This window comes from Crassostrea angulata, chromosome 9, assembly GCF_025612915.1.
Source record: "Crassostrea angulata isolate pt1a10 chromosome 9, ASM2561291v2, whole genome shotgun sequence".
NCBI classification, from domain to species: Eukaryota; Metazoa; Mollusca; class Bivalvia; order Ostreida; family Ostreidae; genus Magallana; species Magallana angulata.
Window position 1 is genome coordinate 38,299,077 of NC_069119.1, and position 18,721 is coordinate 38,317,797.

An 18,721-nucleotide genomic window follows, 5' to 3' on the forward strand; every position below is an offset into this window, starting at 1 on the left:
TCTTGAATTCCAGATGACGACCACATCAAATCGATATCATCAACATCTGACGTAATATTAACCGCTGAATGAACTGTAATTTCTTTACGTGCTCACTTTTAAAACATCTCAAGTCTAATCCTCCGCTCATTTTTTCTCCAAACCTGAAGCAAAATACTATAAACGAAAAGTGGTTGTCGGTAAAGCTATCCAGCACTTCCTGAACAGCTGATAGTATGTGACAACTATCATCTGGTAGTACAAAAATCCTTACAAGGTAAATAATGTCACTTTTCTTAAGAGTTTTTAGAGCAATTTGGTGTTTTGCCAAAATTGCAAATTTTAGACGTAAATTGATTTTTAACATTTGGAAATGTTGAATGCTTGCTTGTCGGATATTATCTTTGGTAAAACGTGGACTTTGCGAAACGGTAAAAGACCAACCCAACACTCCCACCCGCTCTCATAAAATAGTTGAAATCCTGCGGAGCTGTTAAAGTTAGATAAATCCGCTTGTGTAAATGCGGTCAAATCTATATGCTTTTTCAAAACTCTCTTCAGTTTTGATACATTTATTTGTCCTTTTGGGCACAGTGTTAAATGTCTAACTGGGATATTTATGGCTTTCAAAGTAGCGAGTTCGACAACACAACCATCAATGTCAGTATCCATTTTTAAAAACGTGTGTTGTTCAGCTAATGTCAGTGCCATACTTCTGGCGTATACACGTTCTCTCCGTTGTAAAAATTGGACAATAGGGCCATAATTAGCAAACGTATTTGTAAAATTTGCATTTTCTTCTGCGTTATCTAAGAAGTCTTGCTCTTCATCGTTGTTCTCCATCTGAAATGTAAGAAAAATGCAGTGAGAGCTTACTGTAAACATTGCAAGCATAACTTTGTTCGCAAACATTACAATTATTACAATTAAGACATTACAATTCATTATTTGTGTGATCTAAAGTGATTTCAGGATGATCTTAAGAGAGTAGATAATAGTTAATAAATTAATGTTGACATCATATCTGATGGGGAAGGATATGATGTTAACAATTGTTAATGTGAGTAATGTGAACTTAATGCTAAAAGGTTGAAAGTTAACTCATGGTTAAGGGTGGACAAAGAATTGAATTGTAACACATGGGTAATGGAGATTAAAACATGGTTACAGGTGCCTTAAGACATAAAAATTAACACATATATCATGCTAATTAAACATTGAAGGTTACGCCATAGAATATGTTGGGAAAAAGGAAAAAAAATAACCTTGGGTAATGTTGGGTAAAGGGTAAAAGTTTATACAGTTATATTAGTAAGCAAAGGGTAAAAGATTAACCAACAGGTGATGGTGAGTGAATTGTTGAATAACTCGGGTATAATGCTGGATTAAGGGTTCAAGAATAACCTTTGCTAATTAAAGCTAACCGTTTGAAGGTATACAAATGGGGGATGGGGGGTAAATTGTCCATTGTAAATATAGAGATGGGTAAAGGGTTGAAGGTTAACCTACTGGGTAATGGTGAGTAAGGGGTTATAGGTTAACCTACAGGGTAATGGTTGGTAAGATGTTGTTGGTTAACCAACCAGGTTATGGTTGGTAGGGGGTTGTTGATTAACCTACCGGGTAAAGCTGGGTAAAGGGCTGCTGGTTAACCTATTGGGTATTATTATGCCTTCTGTCAATTTGTCACTATATATTCAATGCTCATCTTTTTTCGCATAGTATCAAAGGATTTATATAGCGTAAGCATACTATGCCGAAATAGAGCATGGCAAATGTTTTCAACGAAAATCTTTCAAGCGCCGACAGCGGAATTCGAACTCACGACGCTAAAATCATTCCAGCTTGAAGCCCAACGCGTTACCGCTACGCTAAATTAGCCGTTCTTATAACAAACGGTATATATATATATAAAACGTAGATATATACGACTGACATCAAGCAATTAAAATTATTCATTTTTCCAAAAACACTTCATTATTGACGGTAATATTAAAGTTAAAGTTTCTTATAAACTTTTGAACAAATTGATTGAACATTTTTCAAAGAAATTCTACATGAGAATCACAAAAACACTTTTTTAAATGACGCATGATAAAGAATGTACAAGAAAAAAATTCAATGAGATTTCGTCTGCTAAACATTTCGAGTTTTCTCGGTAAGGCCAAACGTCTCTCATGCATTTCTTCAAACATAAACCTTTGTTGACTTTTAATTGTACAACAACTTGTTGATTAAATAAACAATCAAATCAATTGATTAATTTGAAGAAAAAACCCACAAACGCTTGCTTTTCAAGTGATTATTTTTAGGGACTTGTCAACACTCGAACGTCACAGCTATTTATAGCAAAGCACGTCAGTATATTCAACAGTAGGCATAATAATAACAATAGTGTTGTGTTGTGCATGTACTATGCCTAAATAGTAGTGAGGGTTTGATACATAGTGCACTCGCCTCCGGCTCGTGCACCATGTCTCAAACCCTGACTACTATTTAGGCATAGTACATGCACAACACAACACTATTATATAACTGGTGGGTAAGGGGTTGTTGGTTAACCTACTGGGTAATGTTCGATAAGAGGTTTAAAATTAACCTACATGGTTATAATTGTTAAGGATTTGTAGGAAAACCTACTAGGTTATGGTCGGTAAGGGGTTGTTGGTTAACCAAAAGGGTTATGGTGAGTAAGGGTTTGTAGGTAAACCTACAGGGTTATGGTGAGTAAAGGTTTGTAGGTAAACCTACAGGGTTATGGTGGGTAAGGGGTTGTTGGTTAACCTACGGGGTTATGGTGGGTAAGGGGTTGTTTGCTAACCTACGGGGTTATGGTGGGTAAGGTGTTGTTCGTTAACCTACTGGGTAATGCTGACTAAGGGTTTGTTGATTAACCTACTGTGTAATGGTGGTAAGGGTTGTAAGTTAACTTACTTTGTAATGGTGGATAAGGGGTAGTTGGTTTACATACTTCGTTATGTCGGGTAATGTGTTGTTACTTGTTACTTGACCTACTGTGTAATGGTTGGTAAGGTGTTCTAGGTAATCCTACAAGGTAATTGTTCGTAATGGGTTGTAGGTTCACCTACTGAGTTAAGGTGGATAAGGGGTTGTAGGTTAACCTACAGTGTTATGGTGGGTAAGGGGTTGTTGGTTAACATAAGCTTTATTTGAGATATTTTTAGAGAAAATCCGTTTGCATTATTCATGAGTCATTTTAAAACCAAGCTGAATATTGTAATTTTTTGTAAGCAAAAACTGAATGAACTCTATATCCTACAGTGCAGTTCATAAGGTATTATAAAATCACCAAATGAACATATAAAAAGGAAACTTTATCTTCCGTTATATGCGATTCCATTGCGCTAAATTTTAATCTTTAAAGAAATCATAAAGGCCTCGCCTTGTACAATATTCATAACTATAGACCGACATTTCAGAAATATCGATGAATGCCTTGCACAAACAATATAAATTCTTTCATAAAATTTATGTACTTATCCGAGATTTCTCTGATTCTAAACCCCGCTTTTATATTGTGACATGTCTCCTCCGCACGTCACAATATACAAGCGGGGATTAGAGTCAGAAGAATTTTGGATTAAGAAAGTACCAGCTCCCCGATCAATAAAATGTCGTCACCATTATTGTGATCCGAGAATATAAAATGATGAGGCAAACGTTTATACAATGAGAAATAACACATTAGTTACCTCACTTACTTTACTATGTCGACGATGAACAGTCACCAGTTGTTCTAAACGTGGGTTTGTTGACAAAATTTTTACACTGCATATGCAGCATTGTATGAGATTACTACGCGAAACGTTGGTATGTTTACAAATAATTTATAGGCATGGTATCATTCTAATAATCTTTTTTAAATAGATTTATACACACCGTTGTTTTTTTAAAAAAGCATTCATTACCTGTTTCCCTATCAATATTTCCTTCTGTACTCATAAACACGCAGTTTTAAAGCTGAATATTGTAATTTTTTGTAAGCAAAAACTGAATGAACTCTATATCCTACAGTGCAGTTCATAAGGTATTATAAAATCACCAAATGAACATATAAAAAGGAAACTTTATCTTCCGTTATATGCGATTCCATTGCGCTAAATTTTAATCTTTAAAGAAATCATAAAGGCCTCGCCTTGTACAATATTCATAACTATAGACCGACATTTCAGAAATATCGATGAATGCCTTGCACAAACAATATAAATTCTTTCATAAAATTTATGTACTTATCCGAGATTTCTCTGATTCTAAACCCCGCTTTTATATTGTGACATGTCTCCTCCGCACGTCACAATATACAAGCGGGGATTAGAGTCAGAAGAATTTTGGATTAAGAAAGTACCAGCTCCCCGATCAATAAAATGTCGTCACCATTATTGTGATCCGAGAATATAAAATGATGAGGCAAACGTTTATACAATGAGAAATAACACATTAGTTACCTCACTTACTTTACTATGTCGACGATGAACAGTCACCAGTTGTTCTAAACGTGGGTTTGTTGACAAAATTTTTACACTGCATATGCAGCATTGTATGAGATTACTACGCGAAACGTTGGTATGTTTACAAATAATTTATAGGCATGGTATCATTCTAATAATCTTTTTTAAATAGATTTATACACACCGTTGTTTTTTTAAAAAAGCATTCATTACCTGTTTCCCTATCAATATTTCCTTCTGTACTCATAAACACGCAATTTTAAATTGAACTATTTTTCCCTCGCAATTTTATCTACAGGCACTCCGTGCTTATCCTTTGTTTATGTTGCATACCACCGCAAGAGTTATTGTTTGTTCTTGTACTATCAAAAATATAAACTCATAGATCTTCCACTTGTTATCTTTGCTAAGGCATTTTCAATGGATAATTAAAAACGATGAAGTAAAAATTTAGAGACGTACCACAGTTCTATTATCAAAAACGATGTTTAAACGGGGGTCGAACGGTGGGGGGGGGGGTGTAGAGTTGTGTGCCCTTAGTTTATATTACATCCGATAGATTTACCACGATAAAGGGCAGGAATTTGACTTTTGACGTAGAAGGTCATGAAAGCAATTGCAATAGGCGCTTCCGCCTAAAAATCAATGTTGATAATTTTGTATGGTTATGAATTTGAATTGATTTAAAAAATTAAACATATAGGTACACAGGTAAAATTGCAACATATGTTCAACATATGTTTCGAGTAACATATGTTGAACATACGTTAAACATATAAATTTTTCACAGTATGTTGAACATATGTTTAAAAAATATTGTTAACATATGTTTGAAAAATACATTAAACATATTACAGACTCAAAACATATGTTGAACATATATTTGTGGTAATCATATGTTCAACGTATGTTTAACATATTTTGAACATATGTTTGTTTAAAACATATGATCAGCACATGTTTTCAATTTGCGTTATGTTGATTAGACATGTTTGTTGGCTAAAATGTTTATATGTAGTAATGAATACGTGTATAAACAAATTATATAATCAACATTAGCCATGCATTTTTTTTAATGAAGTGTTTCGTTAACAAATCCGTATTTAAGCCTGAATCGGTTTTAAATTTAGCGTTCATAAACATACGTCATATTTTACGTCACGGAGGCAGAAGATCAATATGCAGGAAGGATTTTAACTTGTACGGTAATTATAAGGTAAGAATGCGTTTTCATTTACCTATTTAAAATTATATAGTGGCAATGAGTCAATCTACGGGCTGTAGTTGTGTTCTTCTAGAAAATTCGGATTGAAAAACCCTACTGTAGCCTTCAGCATAAAATAATGTAATGTCAACGACCGACGGTCATCATTGTCATCATGTAGAATATCTCAGATTTAAGGTTTAGGTCTGTAAATTTCTTCACACAAAGCTACAACTCAACAGCTTACTGTCTATAGTTTATTTAGACCTAACAAGTTTAATGGTAAACAAGCATAAAAATGTAGATTTGAAAGATATATTAAGATCCGACGCATTTAAAAACTTGGAAAGTGAAAGTAGCCCCAAAACTAGAGCAAAGCTCATTGCAAAGCAACGCGTATGTCTTCTATTGCTGTTTTAAATCAGTTATTAAGGAAAAAAGTCTTTACAATCCCACAGGGAAATTCCTAATGAATTATTTTGTGTCAACACAAATTGTACAATGATTTATATCTTCTCATTAAAATATTTATATCAATTCAATTCATTTTTCTTTTTTAAAAGTTTTTATCAATATTGATAGTGTAATTTTTATTACATGCTAATTGAAAAAAGTGTTTTTATTTTAAGAATGCAGTGACTGGTGGATACATCACAGATGGCATCAAATAACACAGTGTCAGAGATTGTGAAGAAGTAAGTACATAATTATAAAAAATTCTTACACTTTCAAAACTGCAGCATGATGTATATTTTTTAAACTTCAAATATTATTGTAGTAAAGTTTAGATTCAATGAATATCAAATAATGAGTGACACTGTTTGACAGAGTATTATAATTTGTAGCAAATGGATGTAGTAGTTTGTAAGATTTCTTGGATGCAGTCTGAAGACGATGAAGTGATAAAAGATATTCGTCCTGAGCTCAAAGATAGCTGCACTACATTTGCTATACAAGTTATGGTAATTAAATCTAAATATGGTTCTGACTGTATGATTGATGCTTATTATAATTTTTTTTTTTAGTTCTAATCATTTTTTGTAAGATTTTAAAATCTCACTTTGTAGAAATAACACAAATATATTAAGGGTTTTCCACTTCTTAATTTGCAGAATTTTAAAAGGTCTGATGGTTGTACTTGCATTTGTATTAACATTTTAGACAGAAGTTTAGACTTGACTTGTCAAATGATAAACAGCACATCGAAAAAGAAGTTGGACAAAAAGTGGGATTAATGCATTAAAGGTACTGTAACAGTTATAAATCTCTCTCTCTCTCTCTCTCTCTCTCTCTCTCTCTCTCTCTCTCTCTCTCTCTCTCCAGAACTTACAAATAATTTAAATATTCAACAAAATTTACTTTAGGATCAGAATGAAAAAAACTTAACTCATGTTGTATTTACAACTTGATCTTGATACTCTTTAAACTTTTGTTTTAATAATGAGTGACTGAGGCAATAGTTAACTTATAAACCATCTTCAAAAGTGTTACATTCTCTCTGTTTCCTTTTCAGAAACAATTAAAGCTGCAGTGAGTGAGAACCATTTACAGGAGAATAACAAACTTGTCTATATGATATTTGCAACAATAAAAATTACATGTATTTTTTATCTCTGTTTTTTTTCATCAGATAACTGGAGCTGCAAAATTAATGCAATTTTTAAAAAGATTGTAAAAATAGGATAATCAGTTGAAGAGGGTAATTCGGGAAGAGAATTTGTATCAACAATGAACAAAAAAATAATTAAAGGCATATTTTCAAATATGCATAAGATATATGTGATACATGTTGTATTCAATTGTTTGTCAATTTTTATTTTAAAAAGTATCGCATCATTTAAGGATTTGGGTCCGGATTGCTGAATGCGAAGTCGCATATAATAGTAAGTGCATCTACAAACTAATCTCTAGCTAAAATCTCTGTAACTTCTTCAGAAGCTATTGGATAAACGAGATCTACTAAAAGCCGAATGCTTTTAGCACGTTCTGGTAAAGATTCGTTTGCTTTCTGTTGTTTTTCTTTCAGCATAGCCCGCTAAAGTTCATCAGTCTTATTTGCTGACTTAAACCTTGACTCCGGTGCATCACACAACTCTGATTAGGTACCATTTGAACCCGTTCTCGTGTTACCAAGAACAGTTTAATCCTGTCCCTTAAATAAGTCTGCTAGGTACAAGCATTTCTGGTGTGAATTCCTGGAGTTGATGTCACTGCATAAAAAAAAGTCTCAAAATTTATACAAGACCTAGATCTATTGAAAGTTGCTGGTTTCATTACCTTTTTGGGGGCAGGGGGGGGGGGGGGGTATGGTATTTGGATCATTGTAACTCAATGGCATACCAGAACTACAGAGATGTCCATATAATGGTTCATGTTCATGAACTGGGTTGTGTTTGTTTGACCATGTAGAGGTGGACGTGACTAATGAAGATAAAGTACTTCGAGTACTTAAGGAAGAAGTTGGCGTCAGGAATGTCTCGGTTAAAACTGGCTTTTTATGTACCGAAACTTGACAATTTATTTTCATCTTCTTTTTGAAAATTTCTGTTGTCAGCCTGTTTTTCTTTGTACAATGTGTAACTGGGCTCTGGATATCTCATGTGTCCAAGTCTATCTCTTTTGTTACTTGGTTTTCTATAGACTAATTTATTCAAACTATTAAGAAAGATATTTTGCCTGACATCAATTCCAGAATTTTGTACCAATGAAGACTTAATAGTCTTCAGTGTTAGTTTTAATTTTTTCAACGCTTCTCTAAGTAATTCCCTTCTGGCATCTATTGCACTGAGGTCAGCCCATAAAACATCTTCTTTATTACCTACGTTTACCTACGTTCATTTATAGTGGTTCCATACGCTGTTCACATATTCTAGATGAAATCGCACAAACGCCTTAAATAAGCAGAATGATTTATAATCTAGTATGCAGAATGTTCGTCGGATGCCAACTTCTGATTTGCCTCGTTAATCTGTGTTGTTATATGCTTATCAAAACATAAGTTACTATCGATGTTGACCCCAATATCCTTTCCTGATTCCACTAATTCTAGAATTGGTGTACATGAAGTTCCGTCATACTTCCTTATAATGTATCTGTAGCTGTATTTGTTTTTCCATTTTCTGTGAACCCTCAGCACCTTGGATCTGTCTGGGTGGAATCGTAGCATTCATTCAACACTCCAGTCAAAGAGGTTGTTCAAATCTGCAAGGTTTTATAGTCGTTTTCAGTTCTAATATCACTAAACAGTTAGGTGTCGCCAGGAAAGAGAAAAACTTCTGATTTTACACATTCAGGTAAGTAATTGATAAAAATGACGAACAAAATGGGACCTAGGACGGAGCCCTGCAGAATGTGCACACGCTGTTTCCTTTCACTCAGGAAACTCTCAACCCAACGGCATGTCATTAAGCTTATACCATATTGCTTTAGTTTCAACAACAGGCGTTTGTGAGGGACTTTATCAAATTCCTTCATAAAGTCTACGTAGATGGAATGAACTGTCCCTCCTTTATCTAGGATTTGTGTCCATCTGTCAAGAACCTTTAAAAGTTGTAGTGAGGTGGATCTTCCGCCAATAAACCCAAACGGTTTGTTGCTGAAGAGCTTATGAATGTTCATGTGTTCTACTGTCTTCTTCCGGATTAGTTTCTCCATAACCTTGCATAAAACACTTGTGAGACTGATTGGTCGGTAGTTGGACGGTGAGATTTATCTCATTTTTTGAATAATTGGTTATATTTGACCAATTTTCCATTGTTGTGGCGCAATTCCGCTATTAAAACTTTTGTTGAAAATCAGGCAAAGCAGGGCATCAATAACATCCCCCATTCCGAACATTTTCGGGTGTACTTGATCCGGACCAGGTGATTTGGTCGTGTTGATTTTCTTCAAAATCTTATTTATGTCGTCTTGGGTGATAGACGAATCAGATGATGTTTCAGTACACTACCTTTTACAGAATCAACTGGGTTTTTCTGTTTCTGACGTGAATACACTGCTAAAGAATTTTGCAAGTACTTTTGCTTTCTCGGAGTTAGTTGTAGCAACAAAAGGAGTTCCGTCGACTTTGATGTGTTCCATATAACGGGTCCACAGTCTGTGTTTCCTTCTAATACATTTTATAGTATCATTTGATAGCGGCATTTATCCCTTTTCATTACCTCGTTTTCTCTTTGGAATACAGTTGTCAATCGATTCCAGTAGTCTCTACAGGAATATGTCTATCATGTCCTCAGAACACTTTCCACTCAAAAGCTTTTGCCAATCAAAGTCTAATTCATTCCGAAGCTTATCGTAGTCGCCTTTGAAATAATTGTATTTCTCACTTGTGATATATTCATAGTCAATGTAACATCTATAGTCCAAAAGAACACAGTGGTCACTGGAGCCCAGTGGATTGTCAAACACAATTTTTGATGCCCGATTTTTATCATTCACTTGTACAAATCTAGGACTGGTGGTTTCTGGTTTATTCGATATCTTGTAGGTTTATTAACCAACTGGTCAAAGTAACAATTTCGGTTACATGTCATAAACTTCATGTCTATTTCATCTTTTCCTCTCCAATCCGCCCAACTTGTTTGTCAGTAGCTTGCTTTGTCTTAGAAACTGTTCATACGAAGAGCATGCCCTTGCTTATCGAATTCACTGAGAGACAAAAACACCATATGCAGGTGATGAAGGTATATTGCTACATAAGTAAGGAAAGTTGACTATAGAAAAATTGAAGTCATCGCGTTTATCATAAAGTTTTGTCGTTAGGTTACCATCAATGTCCATTTTCAGTAAAATATCCAAATATGAAACAGATGACGCTGACTATATGGTATCTTTCATTTCAAGTTCACTTGGATATATCGAGTCGACGTAAGTATGGAAATAACAATTGTTAATTGATAATACGTCGTCGATATACCTAAATGTTGAGTTGAAGGCCAGCCACAGCGAGTGATTTATTTTTTTCACGTTTTTTAATAAATTCTGCTTCATACGAATACAAAAATAGGTCTGCTAACAATGGGGCACAATTGGTACCCATGGGAATTCCAACAGATTGTTGGAAGGATTGATTTCCAAAAACTCCATAAATTTTGTCTATCAGAAACTCAAGCATCTTTTTAATGTCAAGTTCAGAGTACTTATGTGTGCAATCAGAATGTTTTTTAAAAAATAGTTTTTTAGATTTCCAATGACAAGGTAAGCATTTTTACGACCTTCATTTTTATTGAAGAAACAACTGTCGATGATCAAAATGCCTAGATTTAAATTTGTCGTGGGGAATGGTTGTATAAAGCGTTGAAAAATCGTACGTTTTGATGCTATTGATTTTGGTTAGATTTTGTGACCTCAAAGTTTCTAATAATTCTTTAGAGTTTTTTTGTATCCACATCTGATTCACACCACTTCTGGAGTATATTGTTGTACAGTATTCTTGAAGGTTCTCCTTAACTTCTCTATTTTTAACACTGTCAACTGACGGCTCTAATACTCTTTTTATAGCCTTCAGCTCTCTCCAAGTAGAGCTTTGCTTTCTTTCCTAACCGTTCCAGAATCCATAACAATCTAAAGCTTGTTCAAATTACATTCAAATTACATTCATAACAGTATCAGATGCATCATATATATCAATATATGAGAATCTGAACATTGTTACATGTATACCCGCACTTTTTAAAGAAAGTTCGGGTATATTGTTGTTACCCTGTTCCGTCCGTCCGTCCGTCTGTCTGTCCGTCCGTCCGTCTGTCACGTTTTACTTTCTCAAACTGCTCTTACATCTTATAAACCAGCAAACTGAACTCTTGGAGTTTGATTGGGGTATCATGTTGTTTTGTAAAAAGGTTTCAAAAATTCTCTGTTAGTCCTGGGGGTCAAATAATTGGTAAAAATGACGTTTTTTCACAAAAAACCTTCTTCCTCGAACTCCTCCTACATTTTCAACAGTAGACAAATCATCTTTTGGAATATGTATTAGGGTATCCTATAGATGCGCAAAAAGGTTTCGGAATTTTCAATTTTATCCTGGGGTTCATTTAATGGCTGAAAAATGACTTTTTAAAAAAAAACTGGTTTCAAAACGTCTTTTTTTTGGCAGTAGCCAAATGATCTTCTAGAATATGATTGGGGGTGTCATATTGAGGCGTGATCAGGTTCCAGAATATTTTTTTTATTAAGGGGATCAAAAAATGACGTTTTTTTTGCAAAAAAAATTTGGTTCTCAGAACTCCTCTTACAACTATTGGAGTAGCTACGTCATCTCTTGGGATATAATTGGGGCTGTCCTATAGATGTGCAAGGTTTTAAAAATTCAAGCTCCATCCAGGGAGTCAAATAGTAGCAGAAAATTGACGTTAATCACTAAAAAAAAATATTGATCCAAGAGCTCCTCTTATGATTTAATGGATAGACAATCATATCTTGGGATATGATAGGGACTGTTCTATAGATGTGCAGTAAGGTTTTAAAAATTTGAATTTCATCCAGGGAGTCAAAAAGTAGCAGAAAATTGACGTTTATCACTTCAAAAAAACATAGATCCTAGAACTCCTTTTATGATTTAATGGATAGACACATCATATCTTGAGATATGATAGGGACTGTTCCATAGATGTGCATTACGGTTTTGAAAAATTAAATTTAACCCTGAGGCCCATTACCTACCGGTACATACCTTTTGATGCCCTTTAAGGATCAAGAATATATATGGTTAAGGGGTGGGGATTTCAACCGTTTTCGAGATATTCGTGCACTTCCTGTTCAAGGGGGGTCATGACCACCCCCGGGGACCATGACCTACATACCGTTTGATGCCCCTTGACACAACGAACAAGAATATATATGGTTTAAGAATGGGGATCTCAACTGTTTTGAAGATATTAAGGGACTTGCCGTTTGAGGGGGTCAGGACCACCCACGGGGCTCATGACCTACATAACATTTGATACCCCTTGACATCAGAAACATGAATATATATGGTTTAAGGGTCATGATTATAACAGTTTCTGAGATATATGGTAATTTCAAATTCCTGGGGGGGGGGGGTGGGGATGACCCCAGGGGTCAGATCTACACTACAGCCAACGCGGATCCCGTATTTTCCCGCGACACCGTGATGGTGTTTTAATCTTTTCCGCGATACACCGTCGCGGTATTTTCATCGCGGTGATCGCGGGGTCACGATTTTACCGCGATGGTGTAAGACACCGTAACAGGCGTGTTATCTGTATTAGGGATTAAACCAAGAAGGAGAAAACAAGCGCTGTTTAACTATTTTTGAATTTAGATATAAATATTATTAGAAGAAAATTCATTATTCTCTTTGAATTGTTTTTAACAAGAACTTCGAGAAAACTATTGCTACATGTATTTTGTTAATGTTGTTCAAGAGTCCCAAACATAGCAATGTATTACAAAATCATACATATACGTGTACTTGAAAATTAGTAATATTTTAAAGTATCATTTTTTGCAAATGATGAGTTGAAAATATGCCACAGATTTAAAGAAGACAAATATTCCGCGATGTACTATTATAAGGTCGCTACCGTAGGCATCAACGCAACGTGTATGTTTTCCCTCAATCTTACTCTTATTTAACTCATTAAATATTTTCCGGCCTCTCTCTCTCTCTCTCTCTCTCTCTATCTCTCTCGTTTTAAATAAATACGATTATATGTACATTTAGGACGATCGGTGTTAATTATAGTCTAGGCAACGGTATGGTCAATCATGGACAATTATCACCTTGCAGGACAAGTGTTACCTGAAGAAAATCCCGTAACACGGGTCCCGCGTCTAATGCCTTGAGCCATTTAAATGACAAAGAAGGTGTTAAACTTAGGTAACGCTTGCATATTCCGGCCACTTGGAGTATCGAGAGTAAAAGAACAACAGATTATGAATAACTGGGACTGCAGTTTTACTCGAGGGATCAAGAGAGTAGATTTACTTGGTAATATTAGTGGTTGGAGGATATGGACCAGAGACTCACTTCGAACAAATAATGCATAATTCAGACAGGTACATTGACAATCAGTCATCCCTGTGTTTACGGGTGTGTAACTATTACATAACACTTCCTGACCATGGCAGCACCCGTGCTCTGACCACGTGCCGTGAAGAAATTTATTGAATGCTGAGACTCTCTTCTCCCCCCCCCCCCCCCTCTCTCATTTCAAATAACTAATGTTTTATGTGAACTGCTAAAGTATGTAGTACATGTAGCCGTAACGGCATTCTGATTGAAATGCACATAATAGCACACGTTTTCGTAACGGGCGTTTTTAGAAAAATCATACCAGGGACGTAGAGATAAAAGTCCCTGATCATAGGCGCCTTCTATCTTTACTGCATGAGATAAATAATGCCTGATTCAGACAGGTATATAGAAAATGACAAGTACAGCACAATTTATAGAAAAGTTATCCCTGTGTTTACGGGTGTGTATAACTATCACATACCACTTCCTGTCTGTGACAGCACCCGTGCTCTGACCACGTGCCGTAAGAAGTTGAGACAACTCTCTCTCTCTCTCCCTCTCTTTCTCTCTCTCTTTCTCTCTCTCTCTCCAAAATCAAAATATATAAAATTCTAAGAAAATTGAAATTTAAAACTTTCTTAATTTTTACATGGCTAGAGGAATAAATGATATACCACATATCGCGTAAAGAAGATTTTTTGTACTTATGCACACAAACACACATCTTGTTCATTTGATTCCCATAATGATTCAAAACTTACATTCATTCAAACAATCACATTTTTACCATTTTAAAAAGTACAAATACTAGATGTGTATATAAAATTTACTTTAGCTGTGTTTTCAATTACTCTCTCCATTCCTGATAAACCCTAATTATAGTCTGTTCGTTAATTTTATTTCAATCGAGTGTACGGTATATCATTAAAAGGTAATTTTATGGATGTATTTTGTAAATACTGTGTTATGAATACGCAGAATAAGTTCCTTTAATTTAAATTAAAAACAAATTTTCATTTGTTTGAAATTAAAGTATTCTATCAAGAAAATTTTGCTGTTTGAAAGAACGGACTATTACTTCAATTTAGCGGACCCCTAGTCACACTAATTGCTGCAGGTCACCCACCCCAAAAATCTATATACACATACGTAATGTTACGCAATTTACCCCCCTCTGTTGGTCAACTGACACTGCGAAATTTTAACATGTGATGGATACCCCAGAATAAATGATCATTCATATTTTTAAATCCCGGGTTTTGAACGACAAACATATAAATATTGGGCGACCCACTGAACATCATACTTTTGCTAGATCGGATAGGAAAGTCAATTTTTAAATACACACGATTTTAACATTAGCATTTTCGTAAACTGATTGAACCTTTTTTTATTTAAAAACGTTTGATAAACAAGTTATACAACTTATATTAATAGCTTTCGTTGGCACGGATGTTAACGCGAGGAGGTCATCGATGTGGAAGAAAGCCGGAGTGCCCGGAGAAAACCCACGTGTCCAAGCGGGCAACCAGCATGTCTATTCAACTAATGTCGATCGCGGGGATAGAACTCGGGTTGCAGCGGTGATAAACGAGTGCACTTTAAAACATTCTATATCTACATGTATTTTGTTATTCATTAAACGAATTGTATTTAAGAGAAATGACCAAGTGTAAGCTATGTTTTAAAGGTAAGAATTAAATATGAAAGATTGTAAATGAAACGCTAATTAGTATCCCTTTCTAGATCTCGAGGCGAAATAAGATATTTTGGTGAAGTGTTTATAACCGGGTATATAATTGATAACCAAGAATTGTCAGCGATGAACGTGCCAAGATTAATTTATATGTAAGGCCATCGAGTAAACAAAATAGTATACAAAATTCTGTATTAGCATAATTACACCTTCTTTTTATTTCTCCCACTTTTTTAAAATAATAATAAATTGTAACAATCAGCTCCTTTTATAAAATAAAGGAATATGAATTAATATTCATTAAATCTCTCAATCATATTTCCCGTATGAGAAGATATTGGGGGAGGTAATTCGCGTTAAAAAACAACAATAGTTTTCACCTGGGACTGGTTTCACAATACCGCGACGGTGTGGCCAAGGTGAGAAGCCGTACCGCGAGGATGCGCGGTTTTACCTGAGCTACCTGTGCTAAACCGCGATCAATTTCATACCAGGAGGACTCGCGGTAAATACGCAAACCGCGTTGGCCGTAGTGTAATAAACCCTATATATTGCCAGTAACAGCCAATATATGATTATGAAAACCCTATATTATTATCTTTGTCCGTTTTCAAGTTACCATTTACAATAGTGTCTACGATTCTTCCTACAAGGTTCAATGTTAGACCCCACACCCTTTTGACACCCTCCTCCCCCGAAAAGTGGTTGTCTAACCCAAAATGAGAAAAATCAAACCAGGGTGCACAACTAGATATACAGGCCTATCATATCCTAGAGTTTTGTACAATACTGTTCAGCCATCTCAGAGAAACAAGTTCAGAGCAGGAAAGAAGAAAAAGAAGATGAAGAATAATAATACATGTATTAAGAACCGTACAAAAACAACAAGTCTCCAAATTTCATTCGAGAGACTTAATAATAAAGATTAAATAGAGATAGGATCATCAAACATCAATAATTTAAAGATAATTGACAATTTCTGAGTCTAAGGGGGTCAGGATGACAGATTACATGCCATAATGATCTGATGCGCCTGCATGACCTAAGGAGGAATATTATCTTTGGATTAAGGTGGGGATCTCAATGGTTTTTATGATATTTGATAATTTCGGGAAGAGCACTTGGGATCATGACATATATACAATCTTAAATGCCTTGAACAAAGAAACAATAATATAATATGTACATGATATATGATTCAATTTAAGAACCCAGATATAAATCAATCATCTGTTTTGTAATACTTCCTATGTTTAATTAACTCTTTACAACTTACTGATCTATGACGCAATATATGCTTATTGTTCACGTCATAAATTATGACGTTATCTTTTCCCCGCAAGCACATGTCTAGCGCATTTGTAACTTTATTGAAAAGTAAACAACTGAAATGATTGAAAGTTGTACCTTTAATCGATTTAATTACAGCTTCGAAAGGGGGTGGGGTAGGGAGTGAGTACGATAATGATAGCATTTGTATACATTAGCGATATGAAATTAATTTTTAAAACGCTATTTCACAGTGTTTCTTTTAAACTTCAAACTATATTCATGTATTTTACTAAAATACGTAAAACTAAATGGATTATTTTGCGGTGAATCGCAATTGTGCGGAATGGAAAAAAATTGAAAAAAACTTTCATTAATTTTATTATCACACATTCACATTTCTCAGTTCTCAATTTCGATGTTCTGTAAACTCGTTGAATACTGATACGCTTAACATTCTGCTATATACATGCAATTTCATTTTTGTTAAAGTATTGTTTGTATTATAATCTTTTGTTCATTAGAATGTTATTCAACCACAAAGGTATCACGACTAATTGATACATATGCATAAATCTCAACAAGGTAACTTTAGGTTACATTATCACACTTCTTATCGCATTTACGATTGTAAAGCAATTATTCTTGTGGAATCATTTTTGTTTTTGTGGTTTCAGCAGTTAATTACACTGAGATCTAACTTCCTGCTACTTATAAAAAAAAACCGCATCGTGAGTATTGATAAATAATTGAAAATGAATAAACCCAGTTCACATGCGACAACAACAATTCTCTCATTCTTCTTGAAGTTGGTAAATTCTATGATATTCATTGTAACAAGCATTGCTGCACAGATGAACATTACAGACGGCACACCCATAACAAGTGTCTTTCCTTTTTCTTGGGGTAGATACGCAGCACCGCTTGCAGTATGACCTGTTTCTACCCAACCTGACAAATATATGGTTTGTGAGTTGGTTTTGGTTCCTTTCTACCAGAAAAATTTCCAATCAGCTCCTCTGCTAATGCTAATCGAAAATCCTGTTGACTGTATCGGTTTTTCCTTGACTGGCCACTCTCTTTGAAAATGATAAAGGCATCAATGATGGCTACATTGATGAGGAAATGCAGCAGGTATTTCCACCACTTCCGGCTCTGTCTGCCTATGCTGTACTTTGATCGTAATTGATCAAAAAGGTCAACCCCACGAAAATAGGTTTGGTAATTTGCAAAAGACTGGGGTCTGCGAACAACAACAGTTGATCCGTTCTTGAGTCTCCGTGAGACGGGGGCACTTTCCTGTAGCGGCGAGGAATTTGTGGCTAAAACAGCCACAGGTCTAGTATCCATCCAGACAGTCGCCGTTAAATTTCCATCCTGTCTATAAATATATTGAAACTCTGCTTAAACTTACTTAAACCTTACCATTTTTAGTTAATCATTGGAATAGTTGTACATCAATTCGAAATGTATAATTAACAAATACGTGTACATGTATTTTGATGAGTTACGTTTATACCTTGTAAGAAAATCTCCTCTATTGAGTGGGGGGAGCGACTTCAGGTCACTTGGAAAACCTTTTCTGTTCCTTACAATAGTTCCACAGGAGAAGATTCTTTTAGCCAAAAGAACTCTAGCAAGACTGACCGATGTGAAGAAGCTGTCAAAAAATACATGGAAATTCTTTCCAACCAGACTCTCTGTAAGTCTTTCTACCACGCCCTGGCCTAATGGAATGCTCTGTCGCTGACCACGTGCTCTTCCCATGTACACTTCGAACTGGTGACAAAAACCGGAGACACTGTCGCAACGTAACCATACTTTTAGACCCGAGCGTACAGGTTTAGATGGTATATACTGTTTTGCCTATAATAAACACATATTTTATCATGATTAATCAAAATGTCATTTTACATACTTTAAAAGAAAAAGCTTACTTTATAACACATTTTGTTCACAAATATTGATTATTTAGGGGCCTACATGATTTTCAATAATGACTTAATTTGATTTCAAATAATAAGCTGACCGTATGGCGGCCTTTGTATGCAATCATTCCCTCGTCAATAGTTTGGAACTGCACGGGACTGTAAGAATTGCTTATGTTTAGGGAAATCATTTCCATC

At 35.1% G+C, this 18,721-nt stretch overlaps 1 protein-coding gene and 1 long non-coding RNA gene across 2 annotated transcripts; one reads left to right on the forward strand and one right to left on the reverse strand.

Moving 5' to 3' along the window:
* The first annotated feature begins 6,497 nt into the window (after positions 1–6,497).
* LOC128162906 (uncharacterized) lies at positions 6,498–7,248 on the forward strand. Its single transcript, XR_008240736.1, has 3 exons — positions 6,498–6,614; positions 6,814–6,897; positions 7,166–7,248. It is a non-coding gene; the product is annotated as an uncharacterized LOC128162906 (long non-coding RNA).
* A 9,739-nt stretch (positions 7,249–16,987) lies between these two features.
* Positions 16,988–18,454, reverse strand: LOC128164303 (piggyBac transposable element-derived protein 4-like). Its single transcript, XM_052828083.1, has 2 exons — positions 18,115–18,454; positions 16,988–17,976 (listed from the first exon to the last, which is right to left on the reverse strand). The coding sequence occupies exons 1-2, from the start codon at positions 18,360–18,362 to the stop codon at positions 17,538–17,540; spliced, it is 687 nt and encodes a 228-aa protein (XP_052684043.1). The 5' UTR covers positions 18,363–18,454; the 3' UTR covers positions 16,988–17,537.
* Between the last annotated feature and the right edge of the window lie 267 nt (positions 18,455–18,721).

Coding starts and splice junctions, on each gene's coding strand:
- LOC128164303 (XM_052828083.1), bottom strand. CDS start 18,362: ATGGGAAGAGCACGTGGTCAGCGACAGAGCATTCCATTAGGCCAGGGC. Junction 17,977..18,114: donor AGAGGAGATTTTCTTACAAG/GTATAAACGTAA, acceptor ATATATTTATAG/ACAGGATGGAAATTTAACGG.